This window comes from Osmia lignaria, chromosome 13, assembly GCF_051020975.1.
Source record: "Osmia lignaria lignaria isolate PbOS001 chromosome 13, iyOsmLign1, whole genome shotgun sequence".
NCBI lineage: Eukaryota > Metazoa > Arthropoda > Insecta > Hymenoptera > Megachilidae > Osmia > Osmia lignaria.
In genome coordinates this window covers 7,828,419-7,849,302 of record NC_135044.1, presented here as the reverse complement: position 1 = coordinate 7,849,302, position 20,884 = coordinate 7,828,419, and the positions used below count along the sequence as shown (strand labels likewise).

General features: G+C 38.6%; 5 protein-coding genes and 1 long non-coding RNA gene across 14 annotated transcripts; 2 read left to right on the top strand and 4 right to left on the bottom strand.

Annotated features, from left to right (window-relative positions):
* The first annotated feature begins 2,202 nt into the window (after positions 1-2,202).
* Positions 2,203-7,192, top strand: LOC117602569 (uncharacterized). 2 transcript variants are annotated; one of them, XM_034320760.2, is made up of 10 exons: positions 2,203-2,408; positions 2,708-2,814; positions 2,893-3,029; positions 3,473-3,673; positions 3,847-4,190; positions 4,271-4,490; positions 4,563-4,868; positions 4,931-5,509; positions 5,579-6,306; positions 6,385-7,192. In XM_034320760.2, the coding sequence occupies exons 1-10, from the start codon at positions 2,203-2,205 to the stop codon at positions 6,758-6,760; spliced, it is 3,204 nt and encodes a 1,067-aa protein (XP_034176651.2). In that variant the 3' UTR covers positions 6,761-7,192. The 2 variants fall into 2 exon arrangements, with proteins under 2 accessions (XP_034176651.2, XP_076548043.1); XM_076691928.1 differs by lacking the exons at positions 2,203-2,408; positions 2,708-2,814; positions 2,893-3,029 and adding an exon at positions 3,052-3,192 and having other exon boundaries at positions 6,385-7,191.
* LOC117602590 (uncharacterized) lies at positions 2,281-3,412 on the bottom strand. The gene is made up of 3 exons (XR_004581002.2): positions 3,142-3,412; positions 2,704-3,020; positions 2,281-2,402 (listed from the first exon to the last, which is right to left on the bottom strand). It is a non-coding gene; the product is annotated as an uncharacterized LOC117602590 (long non-coding RNA).
* Positions 7,177-12,367, bottom strand: Taf5 (TATA-box binding protein associated factor 5). 3 transcript variants are annotated; one of them, XM_076691929.1, is made up of 13 exons: positions 12,164-12,367; positions 11,881-12,066; positions 11,607-11,809; positions 11,339-11,535; positions 11,061-11,265; positions 10,869-10,988; positions 10,659-10,804; positions 10,458-10,595; positions 10,191-10,384; positions 9,839-10,130; positions 9,481-9,764; positions 9,005-9,394; positions 7,177-8,928 (listed from the first exon to the last, which is right to left on the bottom strand). In XM_076691929.1, the coding sequence occupies exons 1-11, from the start codon at positions 12,230-12,232 to the stop codon at positions 9,550-9,552; spliced, it is 1,965 nt and encodes a 654-aa protein (XP_076548044.1). In that variant the 5' UTR covers positions 12,233-12,367; the 3' UTR covers positions 7,177-8,928; positions 9,005-9,394; positions 9,481-9,549. The 3 variants fall into 3 exon arrangements, with proteins under 3 accessions (XP_076548044.1, XP_076548045.1, XP_034176662.1); XM_076691930.1 differs by having other exon boundaries at positions 9,505-9,764; XM_034320771.2 differs by lacking the exons at positions 7,177-8,928; positions 9,005-9,394; positions 9,481-9,764 and having other exon boundaries at positions 9,844-9,985; positions 10,074-10,130.
* An 18-nt stretch (positions 12,368-12,385) lies between these two features.
* LOC117602582 (putative palmitoyltransferase ZDHHC24) lies at positions 12,386-13,857 on the top strand. The gene is made up of 2 exons (XM_034320797.2): positions 12,386-12,534; positions 12,615-13,857. The coding sequence occupies exon 2, from the start codon at positions 12,712-12,714 to the stop codon at positions 13,567-13,569; it is 858 nt and encodes a 285-aa protein (XP_034176688.1). The 5' UTR covers positions 12,386-12,534; positions 12,615-12,711; the 3' UTR covers positions 13,570-13,857.
* Positions 13,858-14,044: 187 nt separating this feature from the next.
* On the bottom strand, positions 14,045-16,693 carry LOC117602574 (Quiescin sulfhydryl oxidase 1). The gene is made up of 3 exons (XM_034320772.2): positions 16,302-16,693; positions 15,863-16,115; positions 14,045-15,785 (listed from the first exon to the last, which is right to left on the bottom strand). The coding sequence occupies exons 1-3, from the start codon at positions 16,579-16,581 to the stop codon at positions 14,390-14,392; spliced, it is 1,929 nt and encodes a 642-aa protein (XP_034176663.2). The 5' UTR covers positions 16,582-16,693; the 3' UTR covers positions 14,045-14,389.
* Positions 16,694-16,817: 124 nt separating this feature from the next.
* tra2 (transformer 2) lies at positions 16,818-20,551 on the bottom strand. 6 transcript variants are annotated; one of them, XM_034320794.2, is made up of 5 exons: positions 20,393-20,551; positions 19,505-20,011; positions 19,020-19,234; positions 18,833-18,927; positions 16,818-18,101 (listed from the first exon to the last, which is right to left on the bottom strand). In XM_034320794.2, the coding sequence occupies exons 1-5, from the start codon at positions 20,405-20,407 to the stop codon at positions 18,091-18,093; spliced, it is 843 nt and encodes a 280-aa protein (XP_034176685.1). In that variant the 5' UTR covers positions 20,408-20,551; the 3' UTR covers positions 16,818-18,090. The 6 variants fall into 6 exon arrangements, with proteins under 6 accessions (XP_034176685.1, XP_034176684.1, XP_034176683.1 ...); XM_034320793.2 differs by having other exon boundaries at positions 16,822-18,101; positions 18,833-18,930; XM_034320792.2 differs by having other exon boundaries at positions 16,828-17,452.
* Between the last annotated feature and the right edge of the window lie 333 nt (positions 20,552-20,884).

Genomic DNA, 20,884 nt, shown 5'->3' with positions numbered 1-20,884 from the left:
GAATTTTTCGAGCCACCTGATCAAAGGACGAAACTACTGAAAGCGAGCCAGAGTACCACGGGACTCTTTGGATCGCGTATAGGCCGATAGCACCAGGTTCAACCAACGATCGATTTGCGAGGCTTGCATACCAATCGAGATGAAAAGAGGAGGATCGCGAGAAGGTATAATTAAGCAACAGGTTGTAGCTTCTTCGTGGGAATTTACGAGGGATACCGAGGCGAGATGACCGATTCGCGGTCTCGTTGAATTACAACCGAGGATCCTATCTATCTGGCAAGCAACCGAAACCGTCCATATTGATCCGACAGGAATTGATCGTAAAAATAGTGCCGCGTGATCAATAACGCGGAAAGAGGAGCGTCGTTTGCCAACCGACCGGAAGGTGGCTCGAACCCTCCGTGCCCGGAATGATTTCGCGTCCTTATTTCGGGGGAAGATTAAAGGGTACCGATGGGAATTGTTAATGGAACTGAATCGAGCAAGAAGGCTGGAGTTGCCTAGTTTTTCCGACCGTACCTTCTGCCGCTTCCCCGGCCAAGAATTTCAATGTGCAGCCGAGCAGCATGGAAATTAACGAGCTTTTATCGGCGCACACCGCTGCCAGGAATAACGACAAAGTTTGACTTTTGCGGAAATCTTGACGCATACTTTCAGGAGGATATCTTGAAAAATTCTAATCCAGGTATGTTTATAAAAGACTCGATAGTCATCTTCAGCGTATCAATCTTCTCCTCTGGTACGCTATCTCGAAGGAAGTAAAGTCAGCAGGTCCAATTACAGGATTCGCTGGTGCGATCATCGATTCGAGAGGCTGTCGGCGAAAACACACGGCCAATTTATGTGGAGACCGTTGTACACAGCTGGTCTAAATGCGTTGTAACGGTGTATACAACCGAACTGGAGCGAAAGGGTGTTCGGTTGTTACGCAAAATCATTCTTTCCGACGGTGGATCTCCACCGGGTACCGCAACCATCTGCAAGAGAGGAGAGAGAGAGGAATCGTCGATCCACGATCCTTTGCCTATTCTTGGCCGACGATGGCCACCAGCCCCAATTTCGCATCGATGGAAACGAGCAGGAGAAAAAGAAGGAGGCCAGGCGGGGGGTGGATTGATCCACCGCGAAGAGGTCCTCTCAATCTGCAGTCGATTTTCTCGTGCACCGACCCAATTTCGATGCCGGTGCGGGCAATTTAACCCACGGCTGCTTCTTCCTTTCCGGTTGCTTGCTGGGACACCGGTTTTTCACTCTGGAATACCGATCGCAACCGATTCTCTAACTCCTTTACCTTCACGGGTCCACGTGCAACCGTGGCTTTATTTTCTGTTCTTTTATTTTGTTAAGAAACGGCGAGCACGGTTACTCGAGTACCTTCTATGTATTTATTCCTAGGACTGTTCACATGCCGGCTGGTCTATAGTTCAACGTCCACCTCGTTTGTTCTATTGTCCAGGGGAAAACCGGCGTGTTTGCGAAAATTCATTGTGAATTAACCGCCGGTAGTCTCAGAGGGAATCAGGGTACAGTGCCTGGTCCACCGTGTTATTGCTGGTTGTGCTACGAGCACCACGATCCCATATCGTTTCTCTTTGTTCGCTGTCGGACCAGCCACGCCGCGACTGGCATTCATAATTTACCGACAATTTAGAAAATCGCTTGATCCACTAAACGTTCACCGTTGGATGCTCTCCTCGCTATATCGAATGGACCGTGCGCGAAAGTTCCTTCCAGTTCCGGTGACACTGTTAGGTAGCAGGCAAATTACCATATTCCTCGACTGCCTTTGGCCCAGATTCTCTTCTTCGGTTTAATATACGAAGCATTTAGAGGCACGCGTACCATACGCAGTTTCTCGCTTAAATCCGCTTATCTTTTACGAGGATATCTCCTTGCCCGACCCTCCTTTTTGTCCCGACTTCATTTCCGTCCGTTTGTCATCGAAAACGGCCGAGGCAGCAGGAAAAATGATAAACGGACGAGATAAGCTAAGGGAACTGGTTATTCGTTACGGAAATGAGGAAACTTATCCCTCTTTCAGAGATAAATAGAAAGGGTTAAACAGAATTAACAGGATCCAGGATTCATCTTCGTTAAAAACCGACTATGTTACTTTAGTCTACCAAGGGATTTTTGAGTATTTTCAATTTTTGGACAAAATTAATAAGAATTATATTTTGATGTTTTCCAGGGTGAGGGGGCATGTTGATGTGTCGGCGGTTGCTGCTGATCGCAGCCGCGATCACGGCCTCGATCGAGGCTGGCTCCGCTAGTTACCATCCTGGAATATCCTCCGACTATTCCGGATATCCTGGTTACCCGGTCTATCCGAGCCTGACGTCGTCCGAGTCCTCGTCGAGTGTGACCACCACGCCGACGACCAGCCTGGAGAATGTGCCCGTCTGCAGGTACAGTTTGCGTTAGACGGTCTCGGTTGTTTAGAATAAGCCTGTCCAAGTAGGGTAATCGACTCCTGGAACACATGTTTTGGGTCCCCTTCCAACGCTGCTCCTTCAAGTAAGATGGGACGGTTCCGACTACCAAAGACGGTAGGAAAGACGGAGAGATGATAGTCGGAACCGTCCCACCTTACTTGAAGGAGCAGCGTTGGAAGGGGACCAAAAACATGTGTTCCAGGAGTAATTTCCCCTACTTGGACAGGCCTGGTTTAGAAAAATAGATATTTCATTTTATGTTCCTCACGCAGGCCGTCCGAGTACCTGTGCGGCACCGGGAACTGCGTCGCTCAGGACAAGTACTGCGATGGCGAAGATGACTGCGGCGACAAGTCCGACGAGCCGAGATACTGTAGCCGTGAGTTTTTCGTTCAACCCTTCTTCTTTCACTTGATATGAGAAAGTTTGATCGTACGCCTTCCGCGTGGCTTTTCAGCGTGCAATAGAACCTTGTACGGTGACGTTGGCCGGACCTACAGAGTGGAAGTACGTCGGCCAAGGGAGGATCGACTGCCGTTCTTGTGCCATCTGAACTTCACCGCCGCCGGTTCTGATCTAGGAGACCTAGTTCAGGTGGGAGACAAGAAAAAGAACAAAATAATTGCTGATCCTGTGGCGCAGTGGATGGACACTAAGTGGCGGATAATAATTTACTTGTCTACTACTAGGATACACATATACTCACGTGCACGTGTGGTGTTTTAGCGAAAATAGATTGTCTCTCGAAATTCTTTTTGTAAGTTTGTTTAGTTCAGTGTTTGTCCTTTTGATATGTTTCTTTAATGCTCGCTTCTCTGTGCGTGGAATGCAATGATATCAGTTTCGAAACTGTGATTACTCTTTTGCCGTTTCTAAAACATAGAAACCCAATGGAATATCCTTCAATGTTTTTCAATCTTGCACTCTAATAACCTTGTGTCTTGTATCAATTTCATGTCAGTAAATCAAACAAATGATTATATTCTATTAATGAAGTATAAAAATATATAATTGTCTTAATACGTTTGAAATTACAGCTAACATTCGACACGTTCACCGTCGGACGATTCACATCGTTCACGTCGGAGGGCTGTCCGGATGGTTACATGACCATCCGTGAGGAGGGTCGTCCAGCGACCGGAGGGCAATGGTGCGGTAGCGCGTGGGGATACACTGTTTACTACAGCGAAACGCCTTCCATCAATTTGACGCTGTATTTGCTGCGACTGTCCGAGCAGGTAAGGAACGATTTCTTTCCTTGGCAGGGTTAAATTAAACCATCTGAGTCTATCCGTGTCTTTCCATCTAAACTGTACAACCATGGAAAGGTATCGGGGTCACCCCCATTGATAAATTAAAGAAACCTCCAGTGTCTACGAATATAATTGATACTCAACTTGATTATTAACAGGGTATCGGCTACAATTTCGACTTCAAATTGTCGTACAAGTTCCTCAGACGTAGCGAGGCTCATCTCAGATACGGGAATAGCAGCATGTCCACGTGGCGAGGAGAGCTGGTGAACGGCACCTACTGCGACCGTGTCCTCACCAAATGCGACATCAGAGCCTGTCGACTTCAATCGCCGAATTATCCCGGTGTTTATCCCAGAAACGTGACCTGTTATTACCGGGTGGAACAGAATCGAGCACCGCCCGGACACCGGCCTTTGCTGGCTGTGAGTCAACGGAACAGTCATAAAATACACATTAAAGATCAGGTCGTGAAGTACGATCGCAGTCAGAGGATACTCAGGTACAATTCTCGTTGATCTTGCTATATGTACCAAGCCTCGAGTCGCTGCAATTATACAGGGATTAATTTATTTACCGCAGAGTCTGGGATGAATGCAACGTGGTGCAAGATTATTTGACGGTGTACGATGGTGGTTCGACCACCGACAAGGTGTTGGTTAGGCTTTGCGGAGGAGACGCCGTGCCGGATATCGTTAGCAGTCACAACACGATGCTCCTAGAGTTTCACACGTCCCCCTACGACAATCCTTTTCATCCGGTTCCTCTGTCGTTTCTACCGGGCTTTGAGCTCGAGGTTCAGGTACCGATTATCTAGTCCCAGTGTCCAAATTATTCTTACATTTTATTGCAATAAATGAACGTTGATTTACAGGTGCTCTTCGTGGACGAGAAATCGAGAAGTTTCGTGAAGGAGAACAACAATTGCGATTTTTATATATCCAGCGAAGAAAGTTTATCAGGTGTCGTGGAGAATCCTAAACACTCCTTACCTCCAAACACGACCTGCCGTTATCACTTCCAAGGCAAGCCGAACGAAATCGTTTGGCTGTCCTTTGTCAAATATTATGCTGCCACTGCTGATGCCGCCTCAAGCATCGACGTTGCTTCGGACTGTAACGCGAAGCTTCTCATATGGGACGGTGATCACACGATAGATAAATTAGTTTCCATGCGTAAGGTACTGGTCCAATTGATTATTTCCTTCAAACTCCTTTACTTGAATTGATTATTTATTCACAGAATATTACACTGATGGGGCAATTCTGCAAGGACGACACTCCTCGCTTATGCGATCACAGCCTGCTGCGAAACGGAAGTCGTCACGCGAGGCCTTGCAGTCTCGCGGAGAGCTACGTATCCAGCGGCAGGGATCTAACCCTGGAACATATTCTACATCAAGGAAGTGCACTTTATCCGATAAGCTTTGTACTGCGATACGAGTTCGTGCACGAGTCGGCTTCGTGTAACCACGTGTTCGGTCCCTCGTCGACATCATCCACGTCTTCCACGTCCTCATTATCCTCCTCCTCTTCACTCTCGTCGTCCGCCAAGTTAGGGAAATTCGCGTCGCCGAAAAGTGTGTTCTTCTATGGACGCGGTGGTGCGCAAAACGTTAGCTGTGTGTATCGTTTCGAGGCCGAGCCAGATCACAGGATAGAACTGTCTGTAACGAGAGCCTCGTTCGGAGAGAAAGGATGTTCCTCGTACGTGGACCCGTTGGTGAATAGGTGGACCTGCGACCGACGGGTCGTCGACGCAATGAAGATAGGCACCGCGGAGCTGGTCGTCGCCGAGTATCCCTGGCAAGGGGTTGAACTGGTACATATGTTTTAATATAATAACCATCTGATTACAGATCAATCTAACTTCATTTTCTCTTTTATCAAGGTCCGCGACTGTCTGTGTTCGAACGTCACCGAAAGGATCCTGCTGAGGACTCTAACATCCAACGTGGTTGAAGTTCGGTTCACGGTAACGCTGATGAACGTCACCCAAGACTACAAGGACTTCTTCTTCGAGGGAGAGTACCGTTTCGTTCCGTTAGGTGCGGATACCAGCGAGCAAGGATGTTCCACGAAACTGGAGGAACGCCGTTTACGCGGGACCAGCGGTGAAATATCCCTTCGAAGTCCGCTTCCGCGAGTTCTTCCTGGCGTTGCCGCGGTCGAGGAGATCCTTACCAACACGGAGGACTTAACCGCGACCCAGTGCGTGAACGAGCCGTGGCTGATCGAGCCGGAAGACGCGAGGATCAACTATTTGTACTTGAGGACCACCGGGTACAGCATCACTCTGGACAACGTTGAAGAATGCACCACGTTGAATCGCATCGTCGTTTACTCGGCGGCTAACACGAGGGATCGCAGCGTAATTTGTCCGGAGGGTGGTGTCGACACCGCTAGAACGGTGGACTTCTTCTCCGGGGGATGGAATTACAGCGCTGTGAACGCCAGTGTGGCAATGGCGCAACATTCCAGGAGCTTCGTCGTGGAATTTCTTCAAAGAGAGCCTGGTTTCTACGCTGTTACGTGGATGGCCATTTCCAAGAGATCCCCTAGCCCTAGCGTCGGGCCAAACGTTTTTACGATATTACCCCATGAAGATTGTCCTTACAGGTAAGACAGACCATCTTCCATGGTATAGGTATGATAATGAATACATTCGACTTAACGTTTTCTCAATTCGTTCCCTAGATGCCCGGAGATCCAGGCTTGTATCAGTTCAGTTTTATGGTGCGACGGTATTCGTCATTGTCCTTCCGGCTTCGACGAAGAGGAGGCCAACTGTTCTTATCGTTTCGGGGTGACGTTGCTTTACGTGGCCGTGGGCGCCGGTGCTCTAGGTATATTTTTGATCCTTCTACTTGCTACCGGCTGCCTCAAGTACTGCCTGTACCGACACAAGGCTCGGAAGAAAAAAAAGAACGTCGCTCTGAACGTGAACCATCTCCACGTGAATCACACCCATCACAACAACGGTCTTACCGGAAGCCGGCTTAGCGGACGGTACAACCTCGCCACACCGCAGGAGATGTATCTGGAGAATTACGGGAAGGATAGTATTTGTTGACAATACGCCATCATCGCCAATATCGAGACCACCGTGTGAATATACAGGATTTTTAAATACGCCTACCTCGCTGGCCTCTTTAATTCCCTTGCGAAGAGAAGAAAGAAAAGTAAAAGGATACCAGACGACGTATTCTGTCGACTGAATGTTCCCCAATTTGGTGGCGCGTGAATGCGCGTGAAAATATGTACGCAATAATCGTATTAAATTCCGTAGACCAATTTGAAGGCATTTAACGGACGAGCGGGTACAGAGTTCTTCGAATCTTCCGACGATGATTTACCTTTTGTCGAGGCGTAAATAACCATGTACTTATATCGAACAAATGGTAAATGAAATCGATGAAAAGTTCGAACGCTCGTGTATATGGTTCTCATGATAAAAACTGCGGTATTAAGTAGCTCTAGGAGAACACGTTTTCTTTTTTTTTTTTTTTTTTTTTTTTTTTTTAGGTTTAAAGCAACGCGTGAAAACGAGAAGCATACAGAGCGTGAGAGAACTATATAGTAGAAACTAAGGGAAGAGAAGAATGCGAGATACGTACGAGTATATGCTTTTAAAACGATGTAGGGAAAAAACTTGTAATTTGCATCGGGAGAGAATTTTTTATTACGGTCGGTTGCCGAACGAGTGCCACAAACGTCCACGACGAGAAACGACGCAGAACAGAATTTGGCGAAGAGAAGAAGATGAAGAAAGAAAACGGCCGGTCCTAGTACAAAGTCCTATAAACGATATTACATAAATCGCATGTGAACATCGGGGGGAAAAACGGAACTGAAAGAAATGAAACACGCTGTGATGTACTGGAAAAAAGAGAGGAAAGAAAACACGCCAGAAGAAGAGAGGAAAACATTTTTAAAAAGTCCAAAAAACAAACAAAAAAAGTGAAGAGAATTATTTCCACCGATATTTGTCAGTTTTTTTAAATCCGTTTTACTCTATAATTTTTATAATTAATTATCGGGTTTAAACGATATTCATATGCAATTTATTCTAAGGATCACGACCAAAATCAACCAACGCATTATCACGAAATCCTTCCGAATCGTTTTTATTAAACCGATCGGTGTAATCTGCGTCGATCCGTCGATAATTCCATCGTTTTTTCTAAGAAATACGGAACCACCATTTATGCGTTAACGTAAGAGTATAGCTCGATACAGTTCCTTTCGGATCAATTGATTTTCAATTTGATGCCGGGTCAGCCTATACTCCTGCGTTAACTCGCGAGAACGTAAATCTATCCAGATTTCATAAGTACATTAACGAAGATGATATAACATATAGTTAAATCACACATGTAACCCTAGGTTTGATATCGATGCGCGAGGCTTGACTGGGAATGTAGAGATCGATGTATAGTTGATTATCAGTTTAAACGAATGCGAAAAGAAACGAAGAAGAGAAGACGGGAACGACAACGCATACATTGTAACCCTATTACGAAAGTGTTAAATTACTAAAAAAAAAAAAAAAAAAAGAAAAAAAAGCCATCATTTCACGTACGCACACACGGAGCCACGTATGCAGAGAGGGTATTACCTACATACATACATACATACCACGTACACACACGTATGGTAAAAAAAAAAAAAAAGCGCGTATAACTTACGTCTGTATGCTGTGATAGAAGTAAGCGTATCAACAATCGGAAATAAATTTCTCGCGTGAATCAAGTGTTGGTTGTATGCGACCCTTTAAATCTTCTACTTCTGTTCAACTTCTTAGTCGAGATTAAGTGGCAGAGGCGAAGCCTCCCAGGCTTTGGTCTTGGAAGATTCAAAGAAGAACATAATTCCAGAAGAAATAAGCGATGGGACGCCTTTCAGTTAAGGAAAACTTAAATTCCATACGATCGCACGTGCCGTATGAATGAAAGACACGTCTTCGTTCACATTTTAACGATCTACTCGTATTCGAACGCAACGACCTAGTATCATACAATCAACTGGAATGGAGAACGCTCCTTTTCAGAAAGCTCAGATTTCATTATTCAAACCTTCTCTTGCTCGACCTTCGAACTAACGAGCACATTCGGTCTTAGTATTCAGCCACCTTTTTATTTTGAATGATGCGCTTTTGAAGAGCGATGTCGGTCAGTTATAAATATCTTCTCGTAAATGAAACCCTCGGTGCCGATCACCGTTGATCGTCTTCGGGAGAATCTATTCGAAAAACAGTTTCACCTTGTTTTGAAATTTTTCATTTCACTTGGTCGAGATTGTTCGGATGGTTACATACCTTGGAAATTCCTGTAGATGGTATTGTTTTATGGGATAGATAATCTGATGAATGTTCATGAAAATACAATACGATGCAAGTAATAGATTCAATTGCGATAGGTGTTCTAAGTTGATTTAATCATGAAAATAGAATATGGATGCGTGAAATCCAGTGATTACCAAGTGGTGCCTGTACCCGGTCCATCCATATTCTAGTTGTAATTGAAGTTCGTTACTTGGATCTTTGAATTGATTACATCCATCTTGTCTCCCGACGAGAGTGCTGTTGACTTTGAATGGACTCTGTCTTTTTAAATGGATTGGATGTTCCTTCATTTATTATAGGAAGTTATAGAAACTACGGTGTTCTTGTTTCAACGCGAGGAAGAAACATGGAGCAAATCTTGTGCTATTTAACGACAAGAAATGGGTAAGTATAATTTAAACATATCGAATGATCAATGTGAAAAAGTGTATTAACAAATGTTATATTACAATAATAGGGAATCAATGCCACACCGTGTTTTATCAGTAAAAATCGATCACGAAAATTGACTAGGATTGCTAGGTCGATTCGAACATCCCAACGCCTAATAGTAAATTTCTTCGTGAAAAGTGTAAAGTCATGACCGGAGTATTTTTGGTCGCGAACGTTCGAAGGAGATACGCTTCCGCGTTTGTTTTAACATCTGGATTATGGGATACGTTCACGTCTTCTAGGCTCATTTCTTCCGCGAGTTTTGTGAAATCCCATAATTTTATAGTAGAGTCTAACGAGCCTGAAAATGTATATCATTCAATAAGAAAGTTCTTTGAATTTTTTAAAAAGTGCAATCATGGTGATAGTACTTACCAGAGACTAACAAGTTTCCATCTCTGCTAAACGATAAACAATGAATAGTACCGGAATGACTTGACAAGGCGGCAACGAGATGACCGTGTGCCAAATCCCAAACTAAAACGCGGTGATCGGCTCCAGCCGACGCTAAAAATCGACCCTCTGCGGAAAAAGCAAGAGAATAAATCGGAGCTTTGTGTCCTGTCATTAATCTGACTTGGCTGCCAGTTACGCAGTCCCATAATCTTACTGTCATATCGCTGGAACCGGTCGCTACGTAATTCGAATTTGGATGAAACTGAACTACCTGAAAAATATTCACGGTCTTTCGTTGTACGTTAGAAAGGGATAATCAAGACGAACTTACATCTACATCCGAATAGTGACCGGCAAATATTCGAAGAGGTTGATGGGAATCGGTTGCCCATAGTCTGGCAGTTTTGTCGTGAGAGGAAGTTGCAAAGTAATAACCATGAGGTGAAAATCGAACGCACCATACTGGGAACAAATGTCCCTTGTAACATACCACGCAAGTCCATGTGTGTAAAGACCACAGCCTTACTGTAATACATTGCGTTAGAAATATTTACCCATCAAGTACAGCTATAAAAATGTAATCAATTTCACGTTATACCTGTACTGTCTTCTGAGGAAGAAAGAAGTAAATTTCTATCTGGACTGAACGATAAACTGTACACGGGACCATTGTGTCCGAATAAAGATCTAGATGTTTCCGCTGTACGATCATCCATCATTCTTACCAATACGTCGTCTGTAATTACCGTCATACGGTTTAAATGTTAGTAATGAAAATCTTGTAGTCAACGAATATTACCTGCTTCTCTATCAATGTCCTGTAATTGTTCGCCTGTCTTCATAAGTCTTAATTTTTGTGGAACTAAACTCCACACCTTTATACAAGAGTCACTGAATCCGATAGCTAGTAAACTCGAGTCTTCAGCTACTTCAGCCGCTGTTACACTATGTTTCATATTAGACGCGTGCTTAACTTTAATTCGACAAAATAATCTTCATGCGAACTTACGTATGAACTGTGTTTAAGAGTGTATAAAAGCATATAGATGGTAAGGTGTCTGGACCGAGTACAACGCGTTTCGATGCTTCTCTCAGTGCTTTTACCTTTTCCAATTTATCCGCATCTTTTCTGCACATAATTACATTGTGTTGCTTTTGCCGTATACGAAACGATGATACATTTACTAAGAAATTTCCTTACAAATTTGGTAAAGGCATTCTACCAACAGGTGGTGCATTCGGATCTGATTTGGTTTTCTTAGAAAACAGAGGATCCTTCTTGGCTTTCTTCTTTTTCGGTTTATCTCCATCTGCACCACCTGTATCGTCCTCCTCTTCCTCAGTTGGAGGCATACACTGAATGTCTGGCTCTTTTAAAAGTCCATAATATACTTTTGCCTTATTATCTGAAATGGAAAAACATGCTTTACCCGAATTCTCATTAATGTTGAATTTGAGAATTGCATTCCATGGTATTACCTTGTCTTGTTGCCTCACCAACCACTGCACCAGATGTAGCATCAATCTGTTGTTTGTTTCTTGCCACACCCTCGTACATATCAAAATATAAATGCTCCTGTATGATATTTAGTAATACACTGTGTTTCTTTTCTTGTAAATGTCTTTTTAATATTGAAAGAGTATCTCTTGACATTCTGATTATAAACTGATTGGACCTATAAAATGTTTTATTTCATTTATAGAACCAGATATAATTATTTATCCAAAAACCTTTGATATTACATACTTAAAGGTATCTGTTAATTCATTTCCAGCCATTTGTTCGCGTTTTGTTACATTAGATAATCTTTTCAAGTCATTTTGGTAATATTCTTCTAGATTTCCACCAAACTTTTCCAATAACTGTTTAGCTTCCTCAGAATGATTATTGTAAACCAATTCAAGGTACATATGTACCAAAACTGGATATAAAATTGTACCCAACTCATGCTGTTTAATAGCAAATTATACTTCATTATTTCTGTATACTTCTTGTTTAATTTGTACATACAATAACTTACTTTATATATATCTAAAGAACCTTCTACAAATTTCTTCAATTCGCTATATGCTTTCTCATAAAGTGCAGGATCTCCTTCGCTTTTATATGCAGAGAGTACACTGTTAACTTCAGAATCAGTCTGTTGAGCATCATCTGCAGATATATCAGTCAAATTAGCTTCTTTTTTGAATAATTCTTCCGTTCCCTGTGAAAATAACGCGTGAATAACTTATAATATATCAATGTTTATATACAAACAATAGGTTAGAAGGTATTTGGCATTGAAATTACTTGTAAAGTACCTTCAAATTGTATTTTCTAAGCAGTTGCAAAACTGCGAGCATAGTACTTTTGTCGTTGTCCATTTTCATTTAACAATTATGTCAACAATTCAAAATAATTTGTTCACAAATAAATCGTGCGAAACGTAGCACCACCTCCATCAGCCATACGCGCATTATGGCGCGTATATACCCTAAGCGCTCCAAACATCATTTCATGAACTATCATTTAGAATTCAACCAATGACAAACACGCACTGTCTAAAACCATAGTTGGCGAAGTGCTATAGAAATATTCGTGAAAAAATTAGAAACCATGCGAAGTCGGCCACTAATCGAAGGGAGACGGCAACAATCATTTGAGTCGTGTGATTTGATAAAATGATCCAAAGGTATGTAAAATGCAAAATATCAAAACAATAACAGAAAATATAAAAATTTAAAAGGAATAATTTGTGGTATTAAATTTTAGATTAACGTTATGAAGTAAATATATGTATTCACACCGATAAGAAGTGGTCAGTATTCCGAGAAAAATCACGTGGTACGTGAAAAACAAATTGTTAAAAATGATTCTTCGAAAAAGGATTTGGCCTCGTACTTTAAGTGACTTCTTTTCCATGATTTTTATATTGATCATCGTGCCTCTGTTATATTGGTTCGAATTATGGGTGGTATTACCGGCAATACATGAATACGCAACTTTGTTATTTATTTTACATTTTATCTTTGGAAATTTTATAATGTTAAATATTGTTGGAAATTTCACATATACAATTTTCTGTGATACCAGCACTAGAAGAGATATTATGCCAATAAGTGCTGCAAATACTAGAGACGGTTGGAGGTTATGTGCTTCTTGTGAAACTCTTGCACCTCCACGTTCGTGGCATTGCCCAACTTGTAACGTTTGCATTTTAAAGAGGGACCATCATTGCATTTTTACTGGGTGTTGTATCGGTCATTACAATCACCGATATTTTGTCATGTTTCTTTTGCATTTATTTATAGCAACAGTGTATAGCTTTTATTTCAACAATTTGTTCATTTGGGATAGGATACACTTTGAATTTCCTATGTCAATAATCAAAATTATTTTTCCTTTAGCTATATTTGTTTTTGGGTTCGATGGTTCTATTGACCAATTTTATCTACTTTTATACATTGTATCTACAGTTGGAATGTTGTACACCGGGGTTTTATGCATTTATCATTTCTGTCTAATATTTAATGGTAACGTAGCAAATGAAAGTAATAAAAAAATATGTACATATAATTTAGGTTGGAAACAAAATATAAAGGAAGTATTAGGTGATCGTTGGTATTTAGCACTGATAATTCCTTATGTAAAATCTCAGTTACCACATAATGGTGTAATATGGGATACATCAAGTTCATGGCAATATATCAATCGTAAGAGTAAATAATGCATTTCTTTATAAAAAATATATACATGTAAATGAACAACACAAATACATGAATGAAGTAAAACAATTTTTAAGATGGAGGAAACAAAATAAATTTCGTAAGGTTCATCAAGCTTATTATTATTATTTACAAAAATATAAATTTAAATACACATGTATTGATTAACTAATATTTATTATGGAATAAGTCATATAAATGTGAAGAATTATTACAAAAGATATGTCTTAGCACATCACTGAAAGAATTTAATTTTAATATTCACAAAGAAAGCTCAATTTAATAAAAAAATGTGAAATTTGTTCTTATTACATATAAATATAAATTTCATTACTGTAAATAGTTTCAATAAATATTATGTATAATGCATTGTACATTGATAAGACTAGTTTAAAACCACTATAAATGTATGATATAATACAATAAATTTAAAGGTTTCTTTTTTGTATATTTTTCATTTGAATGCAATAATCTTAAATATACAATGTTTGTATTGAGCACTGAAACTTTATATCTACAAGTAAACGCTAAGTTACAAAAAAAGTTTGAGTAAAAAGAAATTACTTGTACTTTACTAATTAAAATATAAGCAAAATAAATATACACTACTATGTTTTACATGGAACAACTATAGTCAACATAGTTAAGAAAACAATTAAAGCTATGTATCTATCAACACTACAGTCATGTATAAAAGAAAGGCAATCTATTAAAAGAGAACAAAATATGTACAATACAATCGTATCTCGATCACATTCTTATTCGTTTCTGTTGTACGTATGTTTTCCAAAATTCACAAGTTTTAGTTAATGAAAATAAAAATTACACTTTACCAAGCAAGCTGATATAGGCTCTTTTTCTGTAAGTTCTTTTTACTGCAAATTTTATGCAGACTAATATTAGTATGACAGCAGATGTAATATATAACACGACACAGATACTTATATCAAAAATTGTGAAATCCCATCCAATTTTTTTGGTGCTTGTATATTTACTAAGTACAAGCCTTTCTTGTCTTATTTTCATTTTATTATCGTTATCTTTACGCACGTCAACTGACCCATGATAATTTATTTCTTTGTAGCTATATTTGTTCTTGAGATAATGTAAAACATTTTCTTCATTCCAAGTACCATTTTCGTATTTGCAATTCAGACAATGTTCTACTGTTGGATATTGAATCTTTTTATGCTTTGGATCTTCGGTAGCATCACCTGCTAATCTTGCATTTACTTCATTATGAGCTGACCACAACCATAAAATACTCTCATTGTCGTTAGAAACATCAAACATTTTATTCTTTGCAGCCATTTGTACAAAATGTTGCGAACAATCGGCACATCCAAAAAAGTGTTTTATATATCCATGCATCGCTTCTAATATCTTTCTTGGTTCATGTTCGGTATTCTTTTTTACAGCAACATAATTAACTGTTAACATATGGAACATTGTCCAAAGACCACAGGGATATCCACGATATCCTTCCATACTCCCTTTGCACCCAATCCACTGTGGTGGCCCAGAATATATTGGAGACATTTCTTCTTCTGTGGATTTTATTATCTGACTAAATTCCTCTCCAGATATATTGTCCCGGTTTTTAATAATATCGCGAATTGTTTCTAGATAGATGTTACTATGTCTTAAAGGAAAATATTCAGCTAATACATTGAAATACTTTTTTAATGCATCCATTTTTTCTTCCTTGATTACTTTATGTAATGGAACTTCATGGCTGATAGAAAATCTCAAAGTATTTTCCAAATCCAATTGGTACAAATAATCATCAGTTATCTCTGCATTCTGTGATGCTGTCACTTGCAAATGTTTTGAATTGTTTGTATTTGAATTATGATTTTCATTTTCTATTGAATGACTTTTTGTAGAGCTTTGTTCATCTAGTTGTAAATTTTCTCCTCTTGAAGTCATGAATTCTTTAATGGTAGCAAAGACACCTTCTCTTGTAGGTACCCTAATTTTAAGAAACTTTTGTGTTTCATTACGACTGAAAGCTATTAAACTTGGAAAATTGGTAACTTTATTTGTTTCGCATAATAACTCATTATCAGATAAGACTCTTCTCATTTGTAATGTTGTAATTTTATGCATATCTAATATTACTTCTGCACCTAAATGCGAATCTGTCTTCTCAAACAATAAAAAGTAATATTTCACAGTACTCTGTACACCTTTCCAAACATTTGTTATTTCATAGTTTCTATAATAAAAGACACATAATTAATTTCAGTTATAAGAAGCAAAATACATATTAAAAATAAATATAAATTAATATACCTATATGGTGTAATATTAGGCCACGAAGTACCTCGTCCTTCTTGTTGTTCTTTTTCTAATAAATCAATTAAACTATGCCTAAACTCGTCGACATTATCATATTTTCCCATTACTAAACCCAATGAGGATGGATTTGCATTTACAGAAAAGTATTTAATCAATGGGTAGTGCATAATCTCGTATTCACGACAGATTTGATTATTATCATCGTCTGCACAATCTATTGCAGCAACTACTACAATATCTCTCCATCCTTAAAAAAAATAAATGAATTTTGTATATAATTAATTTCATTGCTTATCTTAATATGGAATAATTTATCGATTGTCAAATCTAAAGATAACATTCCTATAGACACTTTCTACATTATTCAAGATAAGCATATGTATATATATCAATGTAGATAATAATAATAACTCTTATATAATAATTTACTTACCGTAAATATCATTGGCGAACTGTTTCCATAAAGGTGCAAATCGAAAACAAAAACCGCACCAACTATTATAAAATTCGACCAACCAACCTTTTGTATCTCCATAGACAGAAGACTTAAAATTAGTCGCGTTTAAAATAACTACATTATCACTGGCATTGTACAATCCTTGGGTCGGTATTTGACTGTCATACGATTTTTTTGATACCGCGGCATTGCAACTCACTGTTATTATAACAATCAGCCATAATCTTAACAACAAATCAACACCAAAACGTTCCATATTTCTTACTCTTAATTACGCCTCTGGCAGAATAGAAATTTCGCGTTTCAGTGGGAAGGTAACCTCCTCCCACTCGGAGGCGGTCCCGAGGGAATTGACGACGTATGGGAGGAAACCACATATATATATATATATATATATATATATATATATAGTTCTTTAACCTGTGGCTCCCCATTCGTAGATAAACGTTTATGCTAGATTATACTAAAATTACTTTTAATATTAATATTTATTAATACTGAAGAGGTTGAGTAATGATAGATCTGAGATATATAGTCATTTATATCAAAAACACTGTTTATTAGTAGTTTCAATATGAATGACCGCTGCTTATACCTATACAAAATGAAAACAATAGGATGTCACCGTTAAGGATATATAAGGAGGTTTTGGGATGGTGGAGGGAATAGGGGTAAAGGTATTATATGTTTATTTATTTTATAAACACCTAATTACGGATATGTCATTTAACCAAATCAACTGATAAAGAATATGATCGGTATAAACCTTGGAGCACCTTACGCTCTTCCCTACTCATAAAAGATTTCGATGCTTCTTGAACATTTTTCGGAAACGTTCGACCAGTTTCACCCCCAACCACTGGCTTGTCCAGGTCGGGGGCCTGACGATCAACGATTTCGTACTGTCTTGAGTCTTGCAGTTCTTCTAGGCTTGAGACTTCTCAGCCGGTAATGAATGTGATTTCGGATCATATTCTTTGTCACAAGCGCGAAAAACCTTTGGATCTTCGAAATTCGAGCAAGACAAACATCTTCAGATATCTTGTCTTCAACTTTTCAAAACTTTCATTTTTTCAGAGTGAAACTTCAAACTTCCCTCTATCATCCAATACCTCTTGATTCAAAACCTTATAAACAAACAAACAGGTTAGAGAACTTACTTCTATTTTTTTAATTTTATTTTTTGTTTTGTTTCGTTCTTTTCTGTGTGTAATGTGTTTCATTTCTTTTTCTTTTCATATAAACATTTAGAAATACCATGATCTTTCCAGATTTTATATCACGTATTGCCAGTGATATTTACTGCCCAAACGGCTGGAATACAACTTCTTTTAAGCAAATAATTAAATTGTCAAAGAAAGATGCAAATTAAATTATATTCCAACCTTCACATATTAACGTCATATACTGTTACAATACGGTAAACCTTATCTTCATAAAAGTTTTGTTAGGAAGCGATAAAAACATTATGAAAATAAGGTTTCTTTATGTCCATTCTAACCTTACTGTTTCATGCAAAGAATATGCTACACCCTTTGCACATTAAATTATTTCTCATTAATTGATATTGTACAATATCGTTATTTAAATGCCATATATTAATTGCATATGATGCAGAATTAGGTAAGGTAAGAATAGTAGTAAGAATGTAGCGTTTGCATTTTTTGACCCGGTACAGTATTGTTAGAAGAAATTTGAGGTCAAAGGGTCAAGTCACACAAATGGTCTCCCAAACACCTGGCCTCTCGCATCACACTCGTGTCACTTAATATCGACCTGAAATTCATTAAGCAACAAAAACTATGATTGTTTGACCCATCTTACGGGTTACGCTTAGTTACTACCGTACGACTTATTGGATGCATTCCTTGATGCTCCTGCCTTCCATTCTTGCTAATTTAACTACTTATTTGTACTTAAACATTTTGCTTCAACTTAAATATAAGCGGTCTACGAAAATATGAATCCAAATTAAAGAAGTTTTTGGCATAAGTGACTGTTGTACAAATTTTTAAACCACTTATAAATTTTAATTCTATAGGAAGTACTAACTTGTATATCACTTTTTTTTACATTGTATACAAGCGACACGGCATTTAATGATTTTTCGTTTGCTTTGCTTCTACCAACCTTACACGATGGATCATAAAATTGTATTAGTATATTCTTACATAATAACTTATATTAATATTACTGCATTTATTAAATGTTAGAGATAACGAAAACAAGTCTAACATAATATGGTACATATTCATATTGTATGTATACGTATTCATGTGTGTGTACTGTAATATGTTGTTCTTTTAATTTCACAAAAAGGAAGAAAAAAAGAGGTTTCAGCGAATTATACAATATCAAATCAATGAGTTTTTTATTTCTGTATCCTGTGTGCATGAATCTATAGATTAATTGTATTTTCATGTGACAGAAGTATTATTTCAAAGGAGACACATATCCATGTAGACTGCTTATATTAGATTTTATAGAAGAACTAAAAGCAAACTTACGCGGAGAATAGGAGCGCGATCTGGATCTGTCGTAGCGTGAACGTCGACGACTGTAGTATGGACTGGGTGACCGTCGGTAGCTTCCTCTGTAACTACTTCTTTTTGAAAATATAAATTATTACAATTCTACTATTTTCTAAAAAGAAAATAATCGTATCGTCTAAGGTATTCGCGCTAAGTAACTTACTCCCTACGTCTAGATCCATCCCAGCCTCGGTCGTGCAAATGTGTAGGTTTTCCCATGTAAATTCCGGGCGTGGGTGTATGAGCTCGCTGTGTGATCGAGAAAGCTACCCTTATTCTTCGGCCATCAATTTCCATTCCTGTGCACTGTTCTCTTGCTACTTTAGCATCTTCTGCAGATTCAAAATATACAAAGCAAAATCCTCTGGACCGCCCGGTCTGAAATATAAATTTTTCAATTAGCTTTGATTAAGTAAGACAAGTACAATAAATATTACTTCGCTATACCATCTTCTCGCTTTATAAAATGAAATGTACGTGTGGCCAGAGGCCTTTAACGTTTCATTATAACCTTAATGCATGAACGTTCTAAATCTCTGGCATTTTACTATACCCCTTTCATAAAAGGGGTTACGGTTTGATTAAACAATGAATTCGCTGAAATAATGAATAAATACTTGAACATACGATACATCAATGTTTACATACCTTTGCATCGAATACAACTTGTACACGTTCAACAGGTCCGTGTTTGGAAAAGATGTGATATATTTGTTGTTCGGTTGTGAAAATAGAAAGTCCAAACACACCTAAGCAACGAGAGGGATTAGGATTGTCCCTGTTACCGACATGACGTCGTCTAGAAGACATTGGACTTCGAGAATGTGAACGATAAATGTTCCTATCGCGTTCCCGAGAATAACGGGAACGGGAATACGAACGAGATCTGCTTCGGGAATATCGTCCACCCCTGTAAGGAGTACGACTACGACTGCGACTACTACCACGATGACCTGCACTAGCGTATTTGCTACTACGATACGATTTTCTTCCTCTGGATACAGAACGGCTTCTTGATCTTGAATATTCTTTCACCGGCCGATGAGATTCTTTGCGTTCTCTTGATTTACGTGATCTTGAATGTGAACGTGAATCTCTTAAACCGCCGTCTGCTGTTCGTGGTCTTCGAGGACTTGCACTACGACTACCGCTTCTCTGGAAAATATAAATATTATAATTTCAATAAGAATAATTTTAAATTTCTTTGTATAATGTAACATATCTAATTTTACATTTGAATTTATGCAAAAGAAATGGAAGCTTAACCTTTCAGTCCATAGTTAATACATTGTATTTACTATAACGACTACAATTTGTGAAAAGCTGAACTTTAGGAATAATTTTTTAATCGATTCCACGCATTATTCAACGTTAAAACGTGACAATAATATTATTAAAAACACAATATAAGGGTAAAATACAGATGAACGTTTACGGATCGATAATGGCTGTAGTTAGCCGCATATCGTTATGGCTGCAATGTGTATAAAATTACACATAAAATTATTATTTTAGGAAACAAGGTATAGAAATTACCTCGATATCACTCATTATGGAAGTTTTAATATAAACAAATTTAACGAAATGTAGTAAAAATCAATGAAACGTTTGAAATAATACGGTGTAGCGTCAGTGTGTAGTAATGGCGTACAATCTTTGGGCCGTTTCAGCGGGTAACAACCGGAAATGATGATTCTAGGTATACAAATGCGAAATACGCCAACATCCGGTGTTGCCAAGAAACGATGGTTAACATTGAAAATGGCGAACTATTTAACAAAACGGCGCCAATTTAAACATGAAACATCGTTTAACACCATCGTAGGTTTGGCAAATGTTTTATTTAAATTTATAATCATTTCTATCAGATTAATTGTATACTATCAAACAAGTAATATGAAAGAATAAAACAAATCTATTTTGTTTATAAAAATTTCAAAGCTACTTGAACTATATTCAAGAATGATATGCCAAAAGAATTTAAAAAGAGAACATTAGGAAGCCTTACATTAGGATAAGTTATTTTCA